General features: G+C 51.0%; 1 protein-coding gene across 1 annotated transcript in view; it reads left to right on the forward strand.

Annotated features, from left to right (window-relative positions):
* Positions 1–20,625, forward strand: part of ACVR1C (activin A receptor type 1C) — a 32,635-nt gene that overhangs the window by 4,237 nt on the left and 7,773 nt on the right. The window contains exons 2-4 of the mRNA XM_074911431.1: positions 7,302–7,532; positions 18,357–18,602; positions 20,221–20,451. Coding sequence (XP_074767532.1) covers positions 7,302–7,532; positions 18,357–18,602; positions 20,221–20,451 — 708 coding nt within the window. The remainder of the gene's footprint in view (positions 1–7,301; positions 7,533–18,356; positions 18,603–20,220; positions 20,452–20,625) is intronic.

Below are 20,625 nucleotides of genomic sequence, written 5' to 3' on the forward strand. Positions count from 1 at the left end.
GGGCGTTAGGTACCGTGCCCGACTGCTTCCAGCTGTTGACTCTATTCAGCTTTCAGTGCTGGGGATTCTTTTTCACGTGAGACTTGGAGTCAGTAAATGCTGCCAGCGCGGCGTTATCGCAGCCGCCCCCCCCCCCCCCCCCCCTTGGAATTTGTACCCTCGGCTCCACGCTGGGTCCTCTGTCAGCAGAGGGTCCTCGTGGGCTGAGACCAGCAGATCCTCCCTCAGGTTTGTGTATGTGCTGCACTTCGCACAGTCCCCGCCGCACGGCTTACCCCTCACAGAGCCTGACTTCTCAAAGGGCGCCTCGCCTACTCAAAGCTAATGAGAAATTAGCAAATATCTTTTGACAGTTTATTCCAACAAAAATAATTTCACTGGCTCCTGTTGCCCCTTCCCTGCTCAGTTAATGTTAATTTAAATGCCTGGCCTCAGCTTCTGTCTACTGCTTTGTTGTCACGGTTGCTGAGCTCTTCTAGAACAGGGATTTTCAATACCCAGTATCCAAAATTAAGATACTTGTTGTACATGTTAATAAAATCACTTCCCATATGTATTTTTAAGAATTGAAAGCATAGGAACTATTTTGTGTCTCTTGTTCTAAGACATTTTCTTTGGTTCTGGAATAATTACTTCTCTACAGCTTTCTAGTTTTTGTCTGTTTGGTATCAGTCCTTCTTGCAGTCTGTCTATAGCGTGAGCTTTTAATCTATTATTAATCCTACTATATTTTTTCCAGAGCTCTCTCCAGAGAGGGAACTTCTCTGTCTTTTTCATAGTAGTCCAAAAACTAACTTTTTTTTTAAGAGCTGTCATTGCTCAGATTCTGGTTTCCTCTTCTGAAGAAATGTGTTAAAAGAGAATAAATTTCACAGCCGCACGTTGTCCCTTCCATGAATTAAGAAACTGGGCTCTCTCGTGTCAAGGGCAGTTCTGGGGAGATGTGGAAGGTTTGTAAAGGCTGCGGTGTGCGTCCCCCTCGCCATCTGTCCTGTGACTCTGCTCCTCCTGTGCCCTTCCACAGCGGGGGTGGGAGCCAGTCCCAAATGGCAGAGCGGGGCCTTGGTTCTCCTCCTGCTTTCTCCTGGTAGTGCCTCTCCCCTTGAGCCGAGGGGCTGCTCTCCAGAGCCCCCCAGGAAGGTGCAGCCGCTCTTGCGGGTGCTGGGAGCTGGTGCTGGGCTGCTTACTGCACCTACACACCTGGAGTTGGTTTTTCTCCTGGATGATTTTACTCTCCCGGCTTTTGATCCCTCAGCATGGCGACACAGATTTCTCTGCAATGATCTGAACTCAGTTCTCCTCTCTATCCCCAGCAAACCTTACTGCTTTGATGTCGACTCCCTTTCCCTGCCAGGTCCCTGGAGCGCACAGCGCGCGTTCCTGCGCGACTCTGCGGGCAACAGCCCCTCTCTGGGGAAGCTGGTGCCTCCCCCCGCCCTCTCCCTCGGCCGCTGCCAGAGAAGCGGGCTGAGCTCTGGCTCACGGCAGCCAAGCGTCCTTGCCATGGCCAGTTCCAGTGGTGGTGGGACTCGCTGGAGAGCCAGGGGCTGTGCCAGACCCGCGCCGGCCCGGCGGCACCTTGGCCAGTGCCGGCTCTGGTCCTTGGTCCAGCTCCATCGTGAGCAGCAGTCGGACAGTGGGGACCAGCTGGTCTGTAGTTTCAGGGGCCTCCCTCAAGCCCCCTTTTACAGACGTGAAGGTTTTCCCCCTGGCAGCCCCCCGAGAGCGGGCGGGGGGGCGGCGGGTCCTCCCCCAGGGCGGGGTCACAGGCAGCGTGGGGAGCCCGATCCCTGAACTCGGGAGTGTGAGTCTGTCTAGAGGAGCCCAGTACAGAATGGTCGAGGATGGAAACGTTCTGGATGTTCAGGCGCCCTTCCCATCATGACTAAAGGCCACTTAAATATTTGCTTTCCAATTTGATTTTGAAATGCTCTACTACTGCCCTATAGTCACAAGGAGAAACGGCTAACTATTGTGGGTAGCGCTGGATTATGACTTAATGGAAGATTAATGCCTTGTTAATCTGTAGAGTAAAAAAGCCTGTGGTGAAATGGAGAACCATGTCTGGTTCATAAGAGATGGCAGGCCTGGGCTTTTTTTCCCCACCGATTTTATTTTAGCCTTGTAGCCCCCCAGTATTAGTCAGCTTATGCTGATTACACACTCAATCCTTTCCATTTAACTTTTGAGGTAGCGCCGTCTACTTGTTTTAATTGTTAGCTGCTTTCATTAAGCTGGTGTTTAAACTCCTATTCTTCCATTTTGCTCACATGTAGTATCATTCTTGTTCCCTAGTTATCTAGTGACTCATGTATTTGAAGCTGACACTTGAGGAAAAATGGGTGAAACACACAAACAAAAAATCTTCTGTTGTGCATCTTTGTCTTGATTTGTTGTGAATCGGATGCTGGTTCAGTTCTTATTGCTACACAAGTTAATTGCACTGTGCGTTTTCTTACAGTTGCATTGAAAACTAGAAGGAAGAAAATGTTGCTTTTATGTAAGTCATGCAGGTTATTTTCTGCTCCGAAGAGCAAGTCATCCTGTCCTTGATTCATAGTGGGTCTCATCCAAGAAATTGGTATGTAGTCTCAGCTCCTATTCTGCAAACAGCAGAAAAAGGATCCTTGAAAACTACTTGTGTCTTAAAAATGGTAAAACCAGGGAACACCTGCTCCTCATGGTCTCTGTACCTAAAAGTTGCTTTCCTTGTGCATCTGAGAACTTGACTCAGCTTCCCGGCCACCTCGGTTGGCCATTTGTTTCCCCTGTTGTTTGCCTGGCTCTTGAGGAGTGCCACGCTCCTCTCTGGAGGCCAAGAGGAACTGCACGCCCCTGCCACGTGTCTTTGGAGCCACCGTCCCTAGTGAGGAGAGCTGTGGCCGGCCTCTCCTGCTCAGCCCCCGGCAGCAGGACATCGGCCTCCAGCCTCTGCGGGGCGCGGTGCTGTAGGGAGATTCAGGATAAATTTGTTAATGACTCTTGGAGAATTACATGCCCAGAGAACTGTAACCATTGGTAACCAAGTTTGGATGCCTCACATAGCTCTCTGAGGCCGTGGCCTATTTCAGTTGTTCACTTTCTCCTAATTTCTCAACCAGAGGATGCAACATTTTAAGGGAAATGTGCTTGAGTAAATAAAGGAGTCGTGTTTGTTACTGGATTAGAGTGCCTTATTTTGAAACTTGGGGAGGCGTTTTCCTCCTGCCTCTTTGATCCTTTTCTCTTAAACTCCTTCATCATCACCTTATTCCACTTCTCTGGTTTCACAGTGGTGGAAGTCCCAACTCCTCCCATGACAGGGCATCACCAGTAATATTGCAGGGCCTGTCCCCGGGAACAGAGCTGGAGAAGTTTCTACATAGAAATTAGCCAGTAGCACTGGAAGATAGCTGGGGAACCTCAGGCTTCTGGTTTTGTAGAATTATATTTTAGAATGGTCTATGTAAATCTTGGAAGAGGGAATCTTGGCTTGCTCACCACTCAGACTGATCTTGTCTATTCTTTGAATAGATTCAGCCACACTGTTTTCTTGTCTTTTTTTTTTCCTGCATCAGGGCAGAATTTAACCTTGAGCGAGCAACGTCAGAAGACACAATGCTAGGAAAATCTGAAATGTGAAGGGGGGGGACCGCAGATTTCACCTCTCAGTAGGACCCCTTTGAGTCCCGTTAGCAGCAGAGGCGTGTGAAGTCTTCACTCTCCAACTGGTGTGTTCCTCCCAGCCCTCCCGGCGTCGTCTGTTTGACTTTGCCGCACATCGCCCAGCAGCCCAACCTTGTTCCAGCCCAAAGAGTCTCGGCTTAGGAAGACTTGGCTGGAGCAACTGATCTCAGACACAGACTAGTGCAGGGTGTCAGGAGGATTCACAGGGCGAAGGAGATGTGTGGATGGGGAGGATGTGTCTGTGAGGCTCTGGGAGCTGGTGGGGTGCTAATGGTGAGCGTGGGCCACCTTGGGAGGAGCCGAGGTGGCCGGAGGATGCAGCAGAGGGGGCTGCTGGGGAGAGCTCCCGGGATTAGGTGGCAGTGGGAGTCCATAGCTGCCCATCAATGGGGGGACAGGAGCTGGGGTGGGGTGGGAGTCAGGGCCAGAATAGGAGCTGGATGAGGAGCACAGGCTGAAGGCCCTGTGCCTGCTAGGGCAGTGGCTCTCAGCTTTTTTTAAAAGGAATCACTAAAAAAGGCAACAGCTGAGTGTGGTAGGACAAACATGCATTAAAATGGGGTTTAGGATATAAAGTTTTTGGGTGTGGGCAAGTTTTTCTCTTCATGTGCTCCTCCGTCTCTTCTAAAGTGAACGCAGTGTTCCCATCAGCAGTTTGTGTGCCAGTCTCACGTGACTTCTGTGAGCCCAGTATTTCTGAAGGAGAAGAGGGAATGCTTCTCGAGCTCTCTTGGTCTCTGGAACTTTCTGTTCTCCAGTGGCGTGAAAATTCTCTGCAAATACTGAGTTCATCGTGCTCCTGTCCCTGCTCCTCCCACCTTGTCATCAGGTGGCTGAATGCGTTGACTTTCAGAAGCAGTAATAATGTGGTTGGGTTTTATTGAGAATTTTGACCAATACTCTCATTTCTTTTTGTTGTTCTTTGCATAATGGCTTCTCACAGAAACAACTCTGTGGGGAGCAGGGCTGATTTCCACAGGTCTGTGAACTCTGGGCTGTGGGCAGGTTGGACGAGTCAGCTTTGAAAAAAAAACTCAGAACTAAATGAAGAATGGAGTTAAGAGTCTTTCCATCAGTGATGTCGAAATAAAAAAAGGACATCCAGAAGAGTAAAACACTCTGAATACAACAGTAGAAAATACCGATCTTCAGGCAGTGCCCCCCTTGCCAAGCGAGCCAACCGACAGACCTGCCTGCCAGCGTGACTTCCAGCCAGCCTGGCTACGGATGGGCCCGAGGTTAGCAGGGCCCCTTTCACTCTGGAAATTAGCGGCTGTCTCAGCTTGGTCAGGATGAGGTTACAGAGCCCCCTCGCCATCCTTGCCTCACCCCGGTGCTCAGAGGAATATCCTTGGAGCTGCTCAGGACTTGCAGTGACAGTTTTGATCAGCTCCTCTCTCGAGCCATCTGCAAAACACCAGAATATAGATAAAACTGCCAGTTATCCACTGTGGATGATGTCATAAAGACCGTTTCCCATTTTATTTTTAGGCCACGAGAACGGGGAGAAAAACAGCATAATGATGTGTCTGAAACACTGGAGATGCTTGCGACAGTTTTATGTTCACTTCCTCAAGTAATGCTTTTATTTTGCAGTATTGGTGATGTGTCTGTTTTTCTTCTGCTAGATCTCTTTATTTATTTGGATCTGATGAGTCTTGCTCCTGGCATCTCTTCTGGGGCTACAGTAATATCTCTGAGGAAGAGATTCACCTGTTCCGTGCCTGGGTGATTGACTGCTCGCTCCCCGTGCCGGAGGAAGCGGGAGCAGCAGCCGGTGATGTGGTTCCTAGCGTACCCTGCATCCAGGATAAACACGAACATATGGTGCCAAGGAAGTTTGTTGCGGGCCTGAGCTGCGGATAAACACTACAAGCTGTTATTTCAGAAGGGTAGCACAGGATGAAGATTGTTGTAAAGAAAACAAATAGAGTCACAGAAACGGGATTTGCGCTGACGTCTGTCAGGACTTCTCCGCCCCTCTGGGGACTCTGTTTGAGACGAGTCCCTGCTGCTCCCCCCACGGCCTCGCGCCGTCCTCCTTGGCCGGGGGACACGGGGACTGACACCCAGAGCCGGGGGGCTCTGGCGGCAGCAAGCCCCTGGCTGGTTGCCAGCTTGGGGCAATGGCAGAGGCTGGTCTAGCTCCCGCTTTGATCAGGGAAAGGCGTCAGAGTGAGAAAGGCGGCGGGTTCTGGTGTCTGCTGGCCTGTCGGGGGGCAGCCAGCCATCAGAGGAAGGCTTTTCTCTTCCTGGTGGCCATCCTAGTCTCCTCATGGTTTTACTTTCTGGATGTCTGTTATCTCTAAGTAAAAGAAACAGTCTCCCCCTGCCCAATTCCCAAAGAAACGGAATGGATTCATGGATGAAATTACTTTTTTTTTTTTTAAAATAACCCTGGCTTCCATTAGTAAAACAGGGTTCAGTCCTGCAGAGTTAGAACTGACTGGGAAGGTGCACAGAACGCACTTGGGGACCCTGTGGTGGGGTAAGAACTGTTCAAGTCAAAAATTGAAGAGATTAAGTCTCTGTCCTCTAAAATGAGGCATTTTGGTTTTGTTCTTTTTACAGAAACAAAATAGCTGTATGAAGTGCACTTAAGGAAGAGTTTCTTGTAGAAATTGTTTTCAGCCCAAGGTTAAGACACCTTGGTGATTTGATTATTACTTCTGATATGGGCTCCTAAGCTTGGCACAAAGCAAGCAAAAACTGTTTGTTTTGAAGCAGGCGAAGAAAACAAAGAAGGGGAAAAAAAAATCTGTTGTTGACATCTGGTGTGTCACTGAGATGATGTGGCTTCGGTTTCCCCCTCATCTTCCAGTAAAGCCTGAAAAATGTAGTAGTTATTAAATGTGTTTCTTTTTGATTTGGAAAAACATACCAAGTCTAGAATTCATCAGACTTCGCACCAAAAGCAATTGGGCAGCTGTTTGTGTGCCTGGAGAAGGTGCATCATCTCGGGACACGGGGGGAGGAAGGGTCCTCAGTCCTGGCCCGTGCCTGCCGGCAGGGGCTCGGGTGCGTTGTGCCCGGGCCTTGCTCTGGCCAGGCTGTGCATTGCCGCCGTGGGCTGGCTGGCACAGGCGAGGGGTGGCCGCCTTCGGGAGGTCAGCGCAGCCACCGGACAGCAGCTGCCGTTTTTTTTTTTTTTAAATCCAGTATGTGATGAACGTAGCTGTGCCTGAACAGACACCGTGAAATGGAGCACGTGTCCCTGCGTGTGTCCTGAGCGGTGCTGAGGCGGTGCCTTGGGTGCGGGGAGCTGAGAACCTCAACCTGAAGGCTTGAACCTCCATCTCCCCACCAAGGCAGAAGGCAACTTTCACCACAACTTCTTTTTGGGGTGGTCAGTCTTCTCCCCCATGCAAGATAGGTGCTATACACTTTCCGGTGACCAAGGGCCACCTGGTTTAAGAATGGTTCACCCGCGGGTGTTGGGGACCTCCCGGAGCAGCCTCGTCCTGCAGCCCGGGCGCCGTTCCCCAGCACAGGCACCAGCCCCGGCACGGGACCTGCTGGGGAGCTCCGGCGGGTGCTCCTGGTGCTGGCTGGCCTTGGGCAAGACAAGCCGGGATGGGCCGTGGGGTTCCGTCTTCCCGGGGTCTCCTCACAAGAGCTGGAAACCTCTTTTGCAGGTCTCAAGTGCGTGTGCCAGCTGTGCGAGCAGACCAACTTCACCTGCCAGACGGAGGGAGCCTGCTGGGCCTCGGTCATGCTGACCAACGGGCGGGAGGAGGTGGTCAAGTCCTGCGTCTCCCTCCCGGAGCTGAACGCCCAGGTCTTCTGCCACAGCTCCAAGAACATCACAAAGACTGAGTGCTGCTACACCGACTTCTGCAACAACATCACCCTTCGCCTGCCCGTCGGTAGGTGCCGTCCGAGTGCGCGACGCTGCTCAAAGGCGTGTGATGCCCCGAGAGCGCAGAAACGCTGCGCAGAGGCTGCGGCCGTGGGAGGTGCTGATGGGGGGTTTAAAGGCTGTCTCTAAAACAGTAGATGTTTTTTTGCCCGACTTGTTTCAGAAAAATCTGAACTGCAACTCTAAGGAAAAGTGAATTTCTTGCATCACCTAAAGATGCTCCAAATTCTGCCTTTGATACCCCACGAGGCATTAACTGTGAAGACGAAAGGAGGCGTCTGGAGGAAACAGACTCTTAACCTCACAGATCTCATGGGCTGGGATATCTTAAGGGGGTTTGTAATTTGAATTGGCATTAGACTAGATGGTAGGAAGATGATACCTGATCCACTGGGGACTTTCCATGGGGCTTGGGTCAGCAACGTATAGCAGCTGTGAACTAGGAGTTGTGAGGAGCTGAGAGCTGTAACTGGTGCGTCACAAGGAAATGACAAAGACCTTCCACTGGCTGAAGTTTTGCAGCCTCAGACCTCTCTGCACTCCATTTAAAAGTCCTGTTTTAGATGGCTTGGGTAAGAATTCAGACTGGAGGGCTTTGGAAGGAAGGCGGTTAGGTGTAGGTGCTGACGGTGAATTGCATATGGGGCTAGTGTCTGGTTGGTGCTGAGGTCTGACGCGTGGTGGGATGGTCCCCCGGCGCTGGAGGAGCCGCTCTCCTCCTTGTCCTTGGCCCCTCTGTCTCCCAGCACCATGTCTTTGGGCTCTGGATTGGGGGTGGTTACCCCAGCGTACGCCGGTGCCTGAGGATCCGGGGCTTTGGGGCGGCTCCGTCGTGGTCAGGTGTGTCCTCTCTGCCGACACATGGGGTCTCGCCAGGGCCACCAAGTCCCCGGGGGAACGTCTTTGGCTGATGCCATTTCAGCTCTCTTGTTTGTCGTGAGCTTGGGGGTTCTGCAGTTCATTTTAGCAGCTCCTAAGTTGGCTTTTCTTTGGTGTTAGATTGGTGTCATTGATTCTTGCCCAGCAGGGACGAGAATGTGTAAGATTCCTGGTCCCAATTAGAGGGAGGAAAAGGATTTGCACTTCTAGGAGCTCTCTGTATTACACAGCTGGCGCAGTATTGAGTCTGCCAGACTCAAAGCGCTGTAATGAAGTTGATCCAGTGCTTTTTGAAAACAAATATTTATACTATTTTTAGGTTTAATTATCTGACTCTTCTTTCCAAGACTGAGCTTTTTTGAAAAAGCTGCAAAATATACTGTTTTACCAGATGATACCTTTTTATGTACTTGTACCAGTGAGAGATGTTACAGGTAAGAAAGATGCAAATTAATACATAATTTACAGTTATAAATTGCGTTTAAGCCGCTGTCGTATAGTACTTAACAGAATTTAGAAGGCCGTTACTGGAAGCACTGGCTGTGTGATGTAGGAGGCAGGAGGGAGGCCGTGGGGGAGTTCCTGGGTGGCCTTGGGGACCGTCACCTCCCGGTGCGCAGGCGGGTGCTGGGTGCTCCTGGGGCAGGGTCTGTCCCCACCGGCCCCTCTGGAGGAGCCTCACAGCTGGGAGCTCTGTGCCCCAGGACCTGACCTGCCCTGGGGCGTTGGGCAGGAAGGAGGAGTATTTCAGTATTTTTCTTTCGATTGACAACAGAAGGGAGATACTAATAGTGGTCATGTGCTAGAAATGTAGAAATAAAATACCATGTGCTTTTTTTTTTCAAGTTGAGATGCTGGAGTGGAGTCTTGGGAGAAAACTGCTATTTATAGAGTGGCAGAGGCATGTCTGTCGTCCCAGCACTTGACCTGGTCGTTGCAAAACCTCTGGTTTCATATTTCAGTACCAGAGAAAATTACTTAATTTTTAGCCTGAGCCCTTTGCTCTAAACATTTGGGGGAATTCATGTTAGTTGAAAATTTAACAGTGGCCAGTGTTACTTGTTCGCTGGTCTTTCCTGACAGTCCTCCTGCACATAATCCCCATTGTAGGAAAGCTTCATTTGGGCCACAGTAAAAATAAACTTTCTTGGGGGTGTTGCTGTGTACGCAGGTGAGGGAGCTGGGCTGCACCAGCCAGGGCTGCCCGGGCTCCCCCCGCAGCCCCTGTGCCCCACGGGCCAGGAAAAACCCTCTGCATGCTGCTGCCCTTGTAGGTGTGTTCCTCCGCTGAGGAAGTTGCTCTTTCCAAAGTGAGATTTTAGGCAACTCCTTGCTCAGCTTGCATTCTGTCCTTCTCTCACTTCTGGTCTTACATGGCACTTGGAAATCCAAATCTGGATCTTGGGTTTGTTTCTGAGTGAGGGCAAGAAATTTAAAGTGGAGGCACCACAGTGAGTAACCAGCACTAGAGCTGTCAGCTGCTCTGACAAAGCGTGGAAGCAGTTCTAGGTTTAGTAATTAGTCTCTTACTGAGTATGGGCTAGGCCAGGGTTCCCAGAGCTGGGACTTGCTGTGCTCGGGCCGTGCTGGTGCAAGGCCCCGGGGGGGTGTTGGTTGGCCCAGAGGTCCCTGCGTAGTGTCACCTCCTCCCCCGGCATGTCACGGCGTGCCGTTCTGTGGCTTGTCTCGTGCTGCTTGGCTCTCCCTTGCCGGCCGTGGCGGGTGCCGCAGCCACCGGGTCTGTTGATTAGTGCCCGAGTTAGCACACAGCCGTGCTGCTCTTTAAAATACACCTGCTTCGTCACGGGACTTAGTTAAGCCAGCCCACCTCCCACCACCCTCTCTCAAAAGAGTGGTAATACGTCCAGTTTGACGCTTGGTACGTATCTGTAGGGTATTATCTTTCCGCTCTCTCTCTCTCTCTCTGCTGTGCAGATTCTGGTTTAAAAGCAGAGCGTGTGGAGAGGCGAAGCTTGCCGGGGCAGGAGTGGCTCTCGGGGAGGAGAAGCCCTGGGCAGGTGCCGGCGGGCCCCGTCCCTGCGGGTGAGGCGGCTCCTTGCCCCCCGGGCCCCGCAGCGGCGTCCAGCCGGGGACACCAGCCCCAGCCCGGCGTTAACGTCCACCGATGCTGCACCCGCACCAGGAGGGCTGCAAAACCACCAGCTGGCACGGCAGCACGGGGATCGCGGGGGGCAGAAAGCACTTTGGTTTGATGGCCTGTGCGTGAATTTCTGTAGTGAAACTGTAGGTGGCATTGCCTGCCTCAGGCAGCAGCAGAGCAGCTCTGCCTTGTGTGAAAGGAGGGGGTTCTTCTTCCCAGGTGGTTTGTTTGGGTTTTTTTTACAATGTCTGAAAATACACATCTTGAAGGACAAATTCAACCGGGATATCTGCTTTTGATGTATTACTTCTTGCTGGCAGAGATTTCAGACCCGTATTTCTCATAGCAGGTGCTGCATTTCGAAGTGCAGGGTTGGTTTGCAGTAATTAGGATTTTTCTGTGCCACCCTGAATTCATTTCCAGGCATCTAGTATTTTAACTGGGATACTTTCTGCCCCAGCAGGTGACTTGAGGTGACCTTCCCCTGTCAGTGGGATGTCATAATGGGGCTGCAGAAGACAGCCTGCGTGCTGCTCCCTCGATGGCCCTTTCTGTGAATCTCTGTATGAGAAACTGCCTCTGTGCACCTCAGCATGTAACAGCCTGGTTTTGAGGAGTTGCTAATAAGAGCAAGAAGACTTCTTCCAGTTGTAGACTTGTGTCTCAGGATTTTTCAGGCTGTATTTCAGATCTGGGAGACGGTGCTTGTGCCCTCTGCCCCTACCCCACATGTGAGCGGGATTTACCCACTCACAAGCCTGTTGATAGATGCCAGCCTGGGAGCAGGCTACTGGAGCTCCTTATATTTGGTCGTGGTGGAGGGTGGTCTTTGGCCCCAGGATGACCAGGACCTGGCTGGGGAAGTTGTTTCCCATCCCTTCTCCAAAGCAGCAAAGTTGATGTTGGCTTCAATTCCCTCCTTAGGTGGAGGCAGCGACTCAGAGCCGTTGAACCAGAGCCCGAAGGCTCAGGCACTTCACACTCCTCACCAGCTGTAGTTAACGGGACTTCCCTGAGCTCTGGTGTCTGTCTGTCTGTCCGTGGGTGTGCGCAGACGAGTTCATGCTGCTGCTCAGTCTAACCTCCTGATCTGGAAACACCTCGTGAGGCTCCAAATTACGTCTCTTTCTTTACAGGTGCTGAAAATGAAGGCTGGGTGGGTGCAGGTGCGTTTGCAAATCCCTCCCAAGGCTCTGGGCATTCTGACCAGGCTGCTTGCGGAGGCTGGAGAAAGAAAATGTCAACTTCTCTGAGAAAAACCGGGGGGGGGGTGGTTCAGTGCATGCAGCCACACGGCCGGGAGTTGGGGGGAACTTCGGCACAGCAAAGAATTCTCTGGTTCTTAGGGCTTTTCCTTCAAAAGTACGTCTGCCACTCCAGCAAAAGGCGGCACACAGCAGGAGCGCTCTCCTCTCTGCCCTGTTTTGGGTGACCTGACACAGCAGCATCTCTAGAACTTGAGATAAAAAGTGTATGATTTCTGTTCTGCATTTGCATAATGGAAAATGAGTCAGAGGAGAACGGAGCCTTTATGCAGGAAGACTAAGCTAATAGAGGGATTAAAAAAACCTGTATAATAAGTAATTTGCCAGCTCTCTTTATTCCTCTTGCCTGAACTGTACAATGGCACAAATAGCCCTCGTATCACCTATAGTGCCACACACTGGGATGAAAGAAAGGGAAATATAATAGAATTCCTAAGACAAAAATCTATTGAGTATATTCATAGTGCCAAGAGAGACATACCGTACTGATTAGACTAGTTGTTGGGCAGGAGTCTTGTATTCTGTTGGGTTTTTTTAGTATCGTCCATAGGTTTTGCATGAACAAATAATTACTCTTGGTTTACCTGTTTGGAAATGCCCAAAGGCATTAAAGCTTTTCTAGGAGAATGTTAAATGATATGTGTTAGTATGAAAGAAGTACTGTACCAAAAGTTTTGTAAGATGTGTATTGCTGCAGAAAATGAGAACAATCAGCCTTCAAGCAATAACTGTCTGAATAAAACCCAGTGCTTGAATATAAATTGTAAGGGAAATCTCCATCATTTCTGGACCTTGAGAGCTTCCTCGGGTCCTGGAGGGCAGAGACGTGCAGGGTGCGGTTCAGGGCAAAGCTCCACTTTCCCTCTCCTTTACTTTTGGCGTCCCTTGTCTGTTATTGAACAGATGAACAAGGTCTCACTTTGTTTTCCCAGCACAAACTTGGTCCAAGAGTAGAGTTAGAAGGAAGGTCTGGACAACGAGCGAAGAGGCAAAACAGTTCTTCTCACTAACTCTCCTAAAATGTTAGTGATGGATACAAACGGGGAGAATGGAGCAAAACAAAGAAGAGGAGGGGAAATACTTCTATATATTTGTTTCTCTCTTCTGTGTGGCCACTTTGTTTCCTCATAACTGATGGTTTCTGAAAGCCACTGCAAGAGTTCAGCGGCCAACATTAACAGTTTGTGTTACTACTCTGCTGCAAAATAGCAACAGAAACTTGATTTAGCTGGCTGTTTCCTGTTTGGGGGTTTTTGATGAAGAAAATGAGCTTGTCCGCTGCGGCACAGACAGCGGATGGAGGCCAGGGCTCAAAAGTGGGGAAGAAGAGCCTCTGTGACCAACCTCCCTCTGGATCTGATGCCTTCCAGCCCGCCAGGGCTGGGCTGAGACTGGCCAGGGTGTCCTGCCCAGGGGCTGTGGAGGTGCGGTTGGTGCTGGGAATGGTGTAGGGCAGTGTGAGAAGTGCTTCAGTCCGGTAACAGCTGGCCCAGACACATCAGCCTGTAAGTCAGGGCGTCCCCTTCCTGGCCGGCGGGAGGGTGCCTGCCCGCAGCCGGGACGGCGGCTGTTGGCGGGGGCTGTGGTGCAGAGCTGCTCGGAGGTGGGAGTAGCTGCATGAGGTGACCAAACCCCTTTCCCCTCCGTGTTGGTGCAGTCGAGTGCTGCCCCGCTGGCGCAGTTCTGGGGTCATCCCACCCCTTGGACGGATCTCCTGAGGTTCTCCTCAGCAAAACCCCAGCGGGCAGAGCTCCAGCCTGTCATAGCTGCTCTCTGGATGTCTCGTTCCGCAAATACTTCACATACTTTTGTCCATTTTGGCCGTCCCAGATGCGTGTTCTCTGGAGGGACTGGTAAGGATACAGCCCTGCAAAGAGGCGGCAGGAAACAGCGGTTCAGATAATGTGTTTGTTTATCTTGTGGCTGTATCCCTGACGAGTTTGCTTGGATTTCTGGATCTGTAAGCAGACCTTTCCTGGCCAATTTCTGAATGTTTGGAGAGGGGTAGTCTGTAGTCATGGTGGAAGAGGAACTTGATTTTAGACTCTAGTCCAAATTGTGTATTGTTGGGATAGTCTAAAAATTATTCTGTACGTCTGACTAGAGCTCTGCATTAGATGCAATATATTTTCTTGCTGCATTGGAAAGAATACATCACTTTTCCCCCTGATTAGCTTAGGAACTTAAACAGGGCTCCTAGAAGTCTTGTGGTGCCCGTTATATGTCAAAAGCAAGGGAAATGTTGTGTGTGAGAATGTCTCTTCCATTGGAGGGGAAAAAGAGAATCTTTCCTTTTTTCTGCTTAAAAGTACTATTTTGTTTACACAACTTGAAATACGACTATGCCATATTATGAAATTGCTGAATACTGCCAGATGTGTTATTTTTGTTTCATACGTGGCAACACGTCTTCAGCATCTACTCTTGATTAGTAAGTCATTGAATAGTACATTTGAAATCAGATTGCAAAATGTTATGATTAATGGTGTTGATTTGATGGTTTTAGGTAGTCATGAGGGATTTTCTTGTTTCCCGAAGAGTTTTAACATTGCACAACTGCTGTAAACATTGCCACACTTATCTGTGATGTCGCCGTTAGTTACTGTTTTTACCTTGTGTGTCGTGTATTTGGCACTTGCACTGTTTGTCCCTTCTCCTGCCTGTGGTTTGGGCTCCCTGGGGGCCGTGGTGTGCGAGCCCGGCGGTGGGCAGGGCTGCAGGACACCGTGCTGCAGGGCTCGGGGCTGAAGGTGGCCCGCAGCCACTGTGCAGCAGGAGCCACAGCGCTGGCCCTTCTCAAACCTCCCGCCTGTGCTTGTGAAGAACTGGAAAGGGTTTGAGCAGCTGCCACCAGCCTTGATCCGCACTTTGTCTTTGGCACAGCCAGTAGGCTAAAGGATGGCAAAGGAGGTTTCCCGTTGATTCCTTCCAAGAAACTTCTCTAGACACTCCGGATCTCTTCACTTGCCAGGAACTCAGTAGAGACCCCGCGCAAACCGGCCCGGACACCTCAGCTTCCAGGCTCACTGCTGACGTGCCTTCTGCACTGAGCTCTCTCATAGCCGCATCTCAGAGGAGACCTGTAAGCATCCCTCAACTTGATTTTATTCTGAACGAGTCATAAAGCTGGTGTCTGTTTGTATTCCTGCTGCTGGGTTTCACACTCCTGAGTGGCTGTGGGAGAGTCTTTTGCATTTTGCTTCTGCTTCGCTCCGCCGTCCCGCTGCGCATCCCCGGCATGGCCGTGAGCGTCTGGCCCCGCGCTCCCTCCTCCGTCCCCTCCTCCAGCCAAGCTTTCTCCTGCTCTTTGTCCCAGAGCGCCAACATGAGCTCGCTGTGCTCCCCGTGTCCCTGCCAGACCTGCTGCTTGCCTGGCTCCCGAACGCCACGTGGGAGGGAAGGAGCTCTCCCGGTTAAGCGCTACTGCAGTTCTCTCTCAAAGCCTGCTCTGCAGTTTGTTGACAATAGAAATTGTGCTTATATAAAGTTTTCAGTAAAAGTGTATCAGATCACTTTTCTGTTAAAACTGCAGACATTTTTTCTGGTAAGAATGTTTTTGTTGCCTTTTTTTTTTTTAAAGATATACTGAGCATTTTTAATGAGCCCCTTAAAATTCTGCTATAAAACCTGTTTCAGTGGTTTACAGTGTACACACTACAAATTGTCACATCCCAGAAACGTTGAGTGCATCGTTGTCTCACTTAATTCCATTGGCAAATTTAGGAACTGAAGCTGAGTTTGCACAATGTGTGACAAGGTGGTGCAGACATAGCCAGTATAGTAATATGGCTTTAATATTAGAACCCCTAATATGGCTTTAATATTAAAGCCCCTTCAAAAACGGGTATTTGCTTTTAGGTTCCTTATGAGTCAGGAGTGCTTGTGGACGTGCACGCTTCTCCACTTGCCTTGGCCCACACCTCAACCCTTTGGCCTCGTTGTGGTCACCCAGTTACTCGGCTGCCAGTCTGCAGTCACGGCCCGTGCGGGGTCGGGGGTCACCGCAGCAACTGGTGGAAGTAACATATTGTGCCCTTAGCAAACTTGGCTTTTCTCCCATTTGAAGTACTGCTGGAGCTGCTTCCCTGTTTCAGGAGATCCTGGAAAGTTTTGATAGATAGATAGATGCACACACGTGTAGGTATGTATAATATTTTAAGATAAAAAGAAAGCCAACAATAACTGTTGCTGTTTTTTGCCTGGACAGGTTTGCCACCTGTAACATCCAGACTGCAAGGAAACAGGCTTGAAGGTAAAGAAAAAGAGAACAGAAGCGGAGATTTTTAAGAAGTTTGCTTCTGGAAGTGGTGCTCTGGATTGGAGGGAGCTGCGGAAAAAGAGGAGGAAGGAGGTGGAAGGACCGGGAGGGGGATAGAGGGCGGCCGTGACCGTCAGTGTGCCCGAGAGGTGGAGCCGGCCGGGGTCGGCGCGGGCGAGCGGCAGAGCCGCGGTGAGGGGTGTCCCACCTGGTGCCGCGCGGCGGGAGTGGGTGGGCACCTGCCACCCCCCGCGGGCACCGCGGCCTCGGCTGCTGCTGGCCAAGGCTTCCTGGTTATTTTCCTGCTGCTACTGTTAGTGCTGGCCTAAGAACAATAAAGTTTTGTATCTTCTTCATTTAGTGTCATGTTGCTTTTCAGCAGTTGTGGAAGAGCGGATGTTTTACATTGTGTGTGTGTGTCTCTAACAGCCCCCGCCACAGGTAACGAATCTGCTCGGGTCCGGGGGTGAGGACGTGGCTTTGGGTGACGCGCTGAAGCGCCACGTTTTGAGCATCCGCCTGGGCGTGGGGAGGGATGGACAACTCCCACCCCGGCGCACGGCGCAGCACCCGCTCCCCTGCGGCGGGAGCGGCTCCACAGGGCGCGGAGGGTGCACGCCTGCTCCGAGGGAAACCCCTGCCCTGGGGAAACGTAATTAAAAACAGCTTAGGAAATCACCGTGTATCGGTTAACAGGCAGCGGTTGCAGGGAGGAATCCTGCTTGCAAATCCTCGTACAAATCTGCCAGATGACCCCTTGATGTCCTGGCGAAGTCTATTAAAGGAAAAGCCCGTGGGCAAGACATAAAACCTGTGTTTTCAGAAAGGTTTGAACTGTGTGCTGTGAATAGACACAGGGCCCTCGGTTGTTAACATTTTATTTATTTTCTTTTCTCACTTGGTTAAAGTGCATAGTGCTAAAACATAAGGAAGAGAAGGAAAAGGAACGAGTTGACTTTGCAGAGCTAGCTGCTCCGGGCACTTCTGAGTGATGGGCTGCGCGGCTCGAGAGGGTCCTTTGAAGAGTTTCTGTTGTAATATTGGCTGGAGGAAAGTCACAGCCCATGCTGGGGGCCAGCAGGCTGCTGCAGTTATGCTCAAAATTTGCATTTCAGCGTGCACGTTGCTGAGCCTTTGCCTAAGGGGAGAGAGGGGCTTTTTGCTTTCTAGAACAGCTAAGGGGTGACTTTGCATGGTGTGGGGTTCACGATCCTTCTGCAGCCTTTAGATCCAGTGTTTGGTATTTGTGATTCTGAGTGTTTTGGGTTGTGTTTGTTTTGATTCAATTTTTGGGGAGGATGTTGGTTCATTGGTTTGTTTTGGTTTTCAGATTGTTAACAATTTGGGGGGCATTAAGGGGGTTCTGTGTGTGCATGTGCAAGTAAATACTGTAATAATGTATTCCTATAACTTCTTGATACGTTTTTTATCCCTACAGTTTTAAAATGGAAAATGATCCAAACAGGACAGTCCTGTTTCTTGACTCGTGAAATACAGCTTCATGAGCACAGGTTCCAAAAGTGTTCTGTCTTAGAAGTCCTTTTAATGCCTCGTTTACTAGAGCTTGGTATTCCCATAGGCATTAAGTGCTAGGAAATCGTTTTTTCCAAGGATTTGTTTCCAGCAGGGACAGCATGATGGGAAACACACAAACAGGGCTGGCGCAGCCTGTGCTTGGGGCTGTCTCCGTCGGGGTCCTGCACTGAACTTGCTGGTCCCCCGTCGGTCTTCTGTGGTGGGACTGGGGGGGATCGGCTGACTGCAGGCCAGCGGCATTTCCCCAGCGCAGGCAGATCAAACCGGCCTCTCCTGTAGAGTCCCTGCTGCATTTTTGGAACTACGGTTGCAAGGAAATGTTCTTCAGGTGTTTGTTGTCCCGAATGGTACTGAGAGGTGGGTGGGACCAGCTGGAGGAGCTGGTGGCCGTTGTGCTGGGGGAAGCCTGGGGGGGTGAGTGACAGAGGAGTTACAACGGGCCGGTGCCCTGTGGGGAGGGGTCGCTGCGTCTGGGGCTCTCCTGGGGCTGTTCCCGGGGTAGGCACGGTGGTGCTCTGTCCGACACCTGCCGCCGGCTGCGCTGCCGAGCGTCTCTGCTGCCGTCCCGTGGGGGCTGCTCGGGTGACCGCGGAGGTGGTGGTTGGGGTGACCCCGCGCTGACCCGGGCCCAGGCTGCCCGCGGAAGAGCTGCTGCGGGGCAAAGGCCCCGTAACTCCCGGGAGCGGGGTCTGCCTCGCTGGGGAAACGTGAAACCTCAATAGGTTGTTGCTGCGCAGCCCTTCACTTACTGTCTTTTTCCCTCCCCCCGCTCTCCCTTGTGTCTCCCCGAAGCGTCGGAGCCCCCCGGCCGAGCCAGCGCGGGGCCCGTGGTGCTGGCGGTGGCGGTGGCGGTGCCGCTCTGCGCCCTCTCGCTGGCGGCGGTGCTGGTGGCCTGCGCCTGCCCGGCCCGGCGTGCCGCCCGCCGCAGGCCCAAGCCACCCAACGTGGAGGAGCCCCTGGCCGAGTGCACCCTGGTGAGCTCCGGCAAGACGCTGAAGGATCTCATCTACGACATGACGACCTCCGGCTCCGGCTCTGGTAGGTGGGGGCCGCCTGCCCGCCCCCTCGCCGCAGCGGGGCTGGCCTGGCGTCGCTGCCGGCCGTCGGAGCAAATTTTCATGATGGTTGAGGCATTTCATGAGGCAAAGGTGCCGTCTTGCTCGCAGGGCGATGAAGAATGTCGCCTGCCGGGCAGAGGGTACAGCTGGGGGCCTTGTCTCAGAGACTTGTACACCAGTGACGAGTTTTTTTTATCAAAGGAGGTTTTGTGCCGACACGCTTGGCCGCACCTTGCAGTGGCAACAGGGCTTTGTTTGCTCTTTTTCTGTCAAATTGCAGAAGTTCGATTATTTGAATGGAAGAACTTAAAAAATTAATTCAGAAGGCGGTTTCAAGTCTTAAACAAAACATTGCTGGCACAGCGGATGATAGAAGTTACTAAATTTAACTGAATGAGTCAGGATGCTGCTCCTGAAATTTCTATGGCGGTGGCAAAACGTTACTCCAAATTCTTGTTTTGTGCAGAACGCCAGCTGTCTTAGTATTTTTCCCATTTCTGCTGTTCTATCTACTGCGATGCCTCCGTTGCTACTCAGAGCTGGTTAAATCAAAGAAACACAAAAATGAGGTGGGAATTCAAAAACTCCAGCTCATCCCCTGGGGGCATGTCTGGTGTGTACAGCCCAGTTTAAGTGAAAAATTTATAAATGGTGCTTAGCTTAATTTATTTTCCATGAACTATATACCCTTCAGGGTTAATTTGTTGTATTTCCCCAATGTTTTTCCACGGATATAATGGGCAGGCTTTGGCTTTATCTACCCTGAAGTTTCAGCTGTTCACAGACATCCCTGAGCTGATCGCAGGGCTGCAGCTGTGCTGACCCACCCTGGAGGCACCGGAGCCCTGCGTGCGCCGCTGGGATTTCTTCTGATTTTGGCCAAACCAGTTTGCTCCTCTCTGCCCAGAGGCGACCCAGGGCTTGACCACAGGCAGCTGGGACGAGCCCATGTGAGGGCTCTGTCCAGGAAACCAAAGGGAAAATTTGAATAAATTTGAGTAAGCGGGCCTTCAAACTACAATTTCTCCCACCGATTATTTTGCTCTGTTAAAAGGTTGTCTTGATTTAAAAAAAAAAAATAAATTTCTTTGTTAATTCCCAGACAAATACCGTATCAGATCAAACGAGGCAGGGGTTTATGGCCAGCAAAACAAAATGAAACTGCTATGATAATTTATTTTTATCTCTGAAAATTTCAGCCAGAACAGATCAACTAATTATGCAAACTGTAGTTCATACCAAGCCAAATTAAGTTTTTCAGACCTTTTCTGTTTCTGTCCCCTGTGTAATTCCTGTTGTGACTTGGGCTGTCACTGCCACGCACTGTGGTCCAGCGGGGCTGGTGGCAGGGAGGGCTCACACCCAACTTCAGATCTGAGATTGCCTCTTGTACCTGGTGTCAGGCACGATGTACGCTCATCTGGCACGTTAACGTTAAAAAGGAGGATTTTAGGAGGTTTTGGTTGGGAGAGGATTTTCCCTTGATACCCTTTGAAAGCAAAGTTGTGAGTACAGCTCGCTGGGAAATGTCCAACTTGGGGATTTAAAGATTGCTGCTGAACTGTTTCACAAACACCCACCTCTTCTTTTCAAACTAGGTTTACCTCTGCTTGTACAAAGAACAATCGCCAGGACTATTGTCCTGCAGGAAATTGTAGGAAAAGGCCGATTCGGTGAAGTCTGGCGTGGAAAATGGTGTGGGGAAGACGTAGCTGTGAAAATCTTCTCCTCCAGAGATGAACGGTCCTGGTTTCGGGAGGCAGAAATTTATCAGACGGTTATGCTGAGACACGAAAACATCCTGGGCTTTATCGCTGCCGATAACAAGGGTATGCCACGAGTCCTGTGCCGAGTCCCCAGTGCCTGTCTGGGTGTTGGAAACACCGCTCCGAGCCTCGCGGCCGCCCCGAGCCCTCCCGCTGGGGGCTGGCAAACGTCTTCGTTTGCATGCCTGAGCCGGCCACGTGGCAGGGAAGGCTTTTCCGGGGTAATTTTTTTAATAA

The sequence above is a fragment of the Athene noctua genome, chromosome 7 (genome assembly GCF_965140245.1).
Source record: "Athene noctua chromosome 7, bAthNoc1.hap1.1, whole genome shotgun sequence".
In the NCBI taxonomy this organism is placed as follows: domain Eukaryota; kingdom Metazoa; phylum Chordata; class Aves; order Strigiformes; family Strigidae; genus Athene; species Athene noctua.